We start from the raw sequence: 6,000 nt of genomic DNA, 5'->3' as shown, positions 1-6,000 counted from the left end.
CACAAATGTCCACTACAATGGACGGGTGTTTTCGAGGCTACTATACAAAACACAAATGTTCACTACAATGGACGTATGTTTTTGGCATTACTACACAAAACACAAATGTCCACTGCAGTGCACACTTGATTTTGTCTCTCTTTAGTCAGAGTTACACATTTGGGACGGGGGGACAGCTCCGTTATACAAAACACAAATGTCCACTACAATGCACGCTTGTTTTTGGCGTTACTATGCAAAACATAAATGTCCACTATAGTTGCGCATTTAAAGGGGGGAACAACATCACACACAAATGTCCACTGCAGTGGACGTTTGTCATTGGTCTATTCTTCTGTCAGTTACACCTTTAAGGGGGATAAAAATGGGCCGAATGTCCCCATTGTTATTAGTGTATTTCTTTTGTCAGAGTTGCGCATTAAAGGGGGAAAAAAATCACACACAAATGTCCACTGTAGTGGGCATTTGTTATTGATCTATTTCTTTTGTCAGAGTTGCGCATTTAAAGGAGGAAAAACGTCACACACAAATGTCCACTGCAGTGGACGTTTGTCATTGGTCTATTCTTCTGTCAGTTACACATTTGAGGGGGATAAAAAATGGGCCAAATGTCCACTGCAGTGGACATTTGTTATCGGTCTATTTCTTTTGGCAGAGTTGCGCATTTAAAGGGGGAAAACATCACACACAAATGTCCACTGCAGTGGACGTTTGGCATTGGTCATTCTTCTGTCAGTTACACCTTTAAGGGGGATAAAAATTGGCCAAATGTCCACTGCAGTGGACGTTTGTTTTTGAATCTATTTTTTTTGTCCCAAGTTACACATTTTAGGAATAAAATCGACCAAATGTCCACTGCAGTGGACGTTTGTTTTTTAATCTATTTTTTTGGTCCAGGTTACACATTTTAGGAATAAAATCACACACAAATGTCCACTGCAGTGGATGTTTGTCATTGGTCTATTCTTCTGTCAGTTACACCTTTAAGGGGGATAAAAATGGGCCAAATGTCCACTGCAGTGGACGTTTGTTATTAGTCTATTCTTCTGTCAGTTACACTTTTAAGGGGGATAAAAATTGGCCAAATGTCCACTGCAGTGGGCGTTTGTTTTTTAATCTGTTTTTTTGGTCCAGGTTACACATTTTAGGAATAAAATCCCACACAAATGTCCACTGCAGTGGACGTTTGTCATTGGTCTATTTTTCTGTCAGTTACACCTTTAAGGGGGATGCAAATGGGCCAAATGTCCACTGCAGTGGACGTTTGTTATTAGTCTATTCTTCTGTCAGTTACACTTTTAAGAGGGATAAAAATTGGCCAAATGTCCACTGCAGTGGACGTTTGTTATTAGTCTATTCTTCTGTCGGTTACACTTTTAAGGGGGATAAAAATTGGCCAAATGTCCACTGCAGTGGACGTTTGTTTTTTAATCTATTTTTTTTGGGTCAAAGTTACACATTTTAGGAATAAAATTGCCCAAATGTCAAATGCAGTGGACGTTTGCTATTGGTCTATTCTTCTGTCAGTTACACTTTTAAGGGGGATAAAAATTGGCCAAATGTCCACTGCAGTGGGCGTTTGTTTTTTAATCTGTTTTTTTGGTCCAGGTTACACATTTTAGGAATATAATCCCACACAAATGTCCACTGCAGTGGACGTTTGTCATTGGTCTATTTTTCTGTCAGTTACACCTTTAAGGGGGATAAAAATGGGCCAAATGTCCACTGCTGTGGACGTTTGTTATTAGTCTATTCTTCTGTCAGTTACACTTTTAAGAGGGATAAAAATTGGCCAAATGTCCACTGCAGTGGACGTTTGTTATTAGTCTATTCTTCTGTCAGTTACACTTTTAAGGGGGATAAAAATTGGCCAAATGTCCACTGCAGTGGACGTTTGTTTTTTAATCTATTTTTTTTGGTCAAAGTTACACATTTTAGGAATAAAATTGCCCAAATGTCAAATGCAGTGGACGTTTGCTATTGGTCTATTCTTCTGTCAGTTACACCTTTAAGGGGGATAAAAATGGGTCGAATGTCCACTGCAGTGGACATTTGTTATTGGTCTATTTCTTTTGTCAGAGTTGCGCATTAAAGGGGGAAAAAATCACACACAAATGTCCACTGTAGTAGACATTTGTTATTGGTCTATTTCTTTTGTCAGAGTTGCGCATTTAAAGGGGGAAAACATCACACACAAATGTCCACTGCAGTGGACGTTTGTCATTGGTCTATTCTTCTGTCAGTTACACCTTTAAGGGGGATAAAAATTGGCCAAATGTCAACTACAGTGGACGTTTGTCATTGGTCTATTCTTTTGTCAGTTACACATTTAAGGGGGATAAAAAATGGGCCGAATGTCCACCGCAGTGGACATTTGTTATTGGTCTATTTCTTTTGTCAGAGTTGCGCATTTAAAGGGGGGGGGAAAAATCACTCACAAATGTCCACGCTAGTGGACGTTTGTTATCGGTCTATTTCTTTTGTCAGAGTCGCGCATTTAAAGGGGGAAAACATCACACACAAATGTCCACTGCAGTGGACGTTTGTCATTGGTCTATTCTTCTGTCAGTTACACCTTTAAGGGGGATAAAAATTGGCCAAATGTCCACTGCAGTGGACGTTTGTTTTTGAATCTATTTTTTTTGTCCCAAGTTACACATTTCAAGAATAAAATCGCCCAAATATCCACTGCAGTGGACGTTTGTTTTTGAATCTTTTTTTTTGGTCCAGGTTACACATTTTAGGAATAAAATCCCACACAAATGTCCACTGCAGTGGACGTTTGTCATTGGTGTATTCTTCTGTCAGTTACACCTTTAAGGGGGCTAGAAATGGGCCTAATGTCCACTTCAGTGGACACCAGGAGCAGGTGAGTACCACTGGATGTGTTTATTTGAAGTAGTTGATGGGGGGGGGGGGGGGGGGAGTAAATAACGACCATGTGCCCACCCCCCTCGACCCGGCAGTGACTTTCCCCCCCCCAGCCTTGCCCGGACCCCCCGATACGTTCTCACTCTCACCACCCCCCCCCTTCCCCCCCTCCCTCCCTGTCGTCTCCGCAGTTAAACAAAAGAGCGCCTTCGCCCCTGTGGTCCGACCCCAGGCCTCCCCACCCCCCTCCTGCACCAGCGCCAACGGCAACGGACTGCAAGGTGAGCCCCCCTCACCCCCTCATCCTTTCCCCACGGACTACTGGTCAGATACCGCTGCTCAGGCCTCTGTCCGGTTTGGTGAGGGATTAATCATTACACATATTTGCATTTTGACAGGCCAATTTACACCTCACACACACGCACACACACACACACACACACACACACACACACACACACACACACACACACACTTACAGACGCCACTCATCTTCCATGTGGACTCCCGGTGCAAAGATGATCCCCCCTTTCCGAAAGACCCCGGCCACAATTGTTTGGCTAATTATGTTTATTAGGTTTTGTCAGCGCCTGTCCCCGCCGCCGCCGCCATCGGCGGGGAAACAAGCGGCGCCGCGCGCCCCAAGATTAATAACACGGGGCTTAATGAAGTGGGAAATTAAAGTTCATCTTGCTACACGTTCCTACTTATTAATACATGTTGTGCAGAAATTAATGAGCGGCGCCTCGCCCGCCATCATCATCTGCGCTGGCAAACTTAAAAGCGTTCCAAGCATGACTCGACGAAGGCACTCGCCGCCAAATATCGTCGTACATCACCGCCGCCACTTCGCCGGCCGCCTAATTGTTCAAACGCGCACGCCGGGGTGGAGCGCCGACGCTAATGATGTCCCGAACAGATGGTCAGCGAAGCGGACGGAAGATACCTTTGATCATCTCGGAGAGCGCTCGTAAATGAAGAGGGGATCGGGGGGCGGGGCTTAATATTGATGTGGCGACGAGCCGACGCAGGCCCGAATGGAGCGGAGCGTCGTTACTTCCTTTGAGGACGCACGTTGCAAGTTAACTGTAAAGAACTAGAAATAAGCAACTTGGAGACGAGTCTTATAGGAGCGGTTGACGGTTCCAGGTTCGATCCCTGCTTCCGCCAGCCTAGAGATCTCAGTTTAAATGGAACTCAGATGTTGGGTTTCACTACATAAAAGCGCTTTGAGTCACTAGACCAGGGGTCACCAACGCGGTGCCCGTGGTCACCAGGTCGCCCGTAAGGACCAGTTGAGTCGCCCGCTGGCCTGTTCTAAAAATAGCTCAAATAGCAGCACTTACCAGTGAGCTGCCTCTATTTTTTAAATTGTATTTATTTACTAGCGAGCTGGTTTCGCTTTTCTCGACATTTTTAATTCTAAGAGAGACAAAACTCAAATAGAATTTGAAAATCCAAGAAAATATTTTAAAGACTTTAAATAAATTCATTTATTTTTTTACTTTGCTTCATATAACTTTCAGAAAGACAATTTTAGATAAAAAATACAGCCTTAAAATGATTTTTGGATTTTTAAACATATATGCTTTTTTACCTTTTAAATTCCTTCCTCTTCTTTCCTGACAATTCAAATCGATGTTCAAGTATTTTTTATTCTTTATTGTGAAGAATAATAAGTGAAGTGAATTACATAGCGCTTTTCTCTAGTGATTCAAAGCACTTTACATAGTGACACCCAATATCTAAGTTACATTTAAACCAGTGTGGGTGTCACTGGGAGCAGGTGGGTAAAGTGTCTTGCCCAAGGACACAACAGCAGTGACTAGGATGGCGGAAGCGGGAATCGAACCTGCAACCCTCAAGTTGCTGGCACGGCCGCTCTACCAACCGAGCTATACCGCCCCAATGAATACATTTTAATTTAATTCTTCATTTTAGCTTCCGTTTTTTCGACGAAGAATATTTGTGAAATATTTCTTCAGACTTATTATGATTAAAATTTTTAAAATATATTCTGGAAAATCTAGAAAATCTGTAGAATTAAATTTCAATCTTATTTCAAAGTCTTTTGAATTTCTTTTAAAATTTTTGTTCTGGAAAATGTAGAAGAAATAATGAATTGTCTGTTAGAAATATATCTTGGTCCAATTTGTTAGATATTCTAACAAAATGCAGATTGGATATTAACCTATTTAAAACATGTCATCAAAATTTTAAAATTAATCTTAATCAAGAAAAATTACTAATGATAATTCATAAATTCTTTTTTAAATTTTTTCAAAAAGATTCAAGTTAGCTAGATTTTCTCTTAATTTTTTTCAGTAGAATTTTGAATTTTAAAGAGTCGAAATTGAAGATAAACTATGTTTCAAAATTTATTTTCATTTTTTTCATGTTTTCTCTTCTTTTAAACCGTTCAATTAAGTGTTTTTTTCATCATTTATTCTCTACAAAAAACCTCCCATAAAAGGAAAAAAAAATGTATGACGGAAAGACAGACAGAAATACAATTTTTTTTTTATATATATAGATTTATTTATTAGAGGTAAATTGAGCAAATTGGCTACTTCTGGCAATTTATATCAGTGTGTGTCAAACTGGTTTCTAAAAGGTTGGTGACCCCTGCACTAGAGAAAAACGCTATACAAATATAAGTGAAGTGAATTATATTTATATAGCGCTTTTCTCAAGTGACTCAAAGCGCTTTTTTACATAGTGACACCCAATACTTAAGTTACATTTAAACCAGTGTGGGTGGCACTGGGAGCAGGTGGGTAAAGTGTCTTGCCCAAGGACACAACAGCAGTGACTTAAATGGCACAAGCGGGAATCGAACCTGCAACCCTCAAGTTGCTGGCACGGCCACTCTACCAACCGAGCTATGCCGCCCTAATTTATCATTTATAATTCACTAGTTTCTTCTTAGAAGTTTTTATGAAGGACATAATCGCCGAATAAGTCCGATTCTCACCAGTTTATAGTCCGTTTGTGGCAAATATTATAAACATTTGTCTTAACCACAAAGTACCTTATCAGCAGTGCTCGGTTGTAGTACCTCGTCCCACCACTTGTGGCAGTAATGACAACAGCAAACAAACAGAAGAAGTTTTACAGCCCTTTGAGACA

At 40.9% G+C, this 6,000-nt stretch overlaps 2 protein-coding genes across 6 annotated transcripts in view; one reads left to right on the top strand and one right to left on the bottom strand.

Annotated features, from left to right (window-relative positions):
• The window catches only part of mgmt (O-6-methylguanine-DNA methyltransferase), a 222,670-nt gene that overhangs the window by 15,223 nt on the left and 201,447 nt on the right, over positions 1-6,000 (bottom strand). The gene's annotated exons all lie outside the window — the stretch shown is intronic.
• Positions 1-6,000, top strand: part of ebf3b (EBF transcription factor 3b) — a 275,369-nt gene that overhangs the window by 265,611 nt on the left and 3,758 nt on the right. For 3 of the 5 annotated variants that reach the window (XM_061911568.1, XM_061911565.1, XM_061911564.1), the window contains exon 15: positions 3,063-3,230. In XM_061911568.1, the coding sequence (XP_061767552.1) occupies positions 3,063-3,230 (168 nt within the window). The remainder of the gene's footprint in view (positions 1-3,062; positions 3,231-6,000) is intronic. The other 2 variants (XM_061911567.1, XM_061911566.1) reach the window with 1 other exon arrangement.

Source organism: Nerophis ophidion, linkage group LG09 (genome assembly GCF_033978795.1).
Source record: "Nerophis ophidion isolate RoL-2023_Sa linkage group LG09, RoL_Noph_v1.0, whole genome shotgun sequence".
Lineage (NCBI taxonomy): Eukaryota > Metazoa > Chordata > Actinopteri > Syngnathiformes > Syngnathidae > Nerophis > Nerophis ophidion.
The sequence above is the reverse complement of the archived record's forward strand: the minus strand, read 5'-3'. Positions and strand labels throughout refer to the sequence as shown.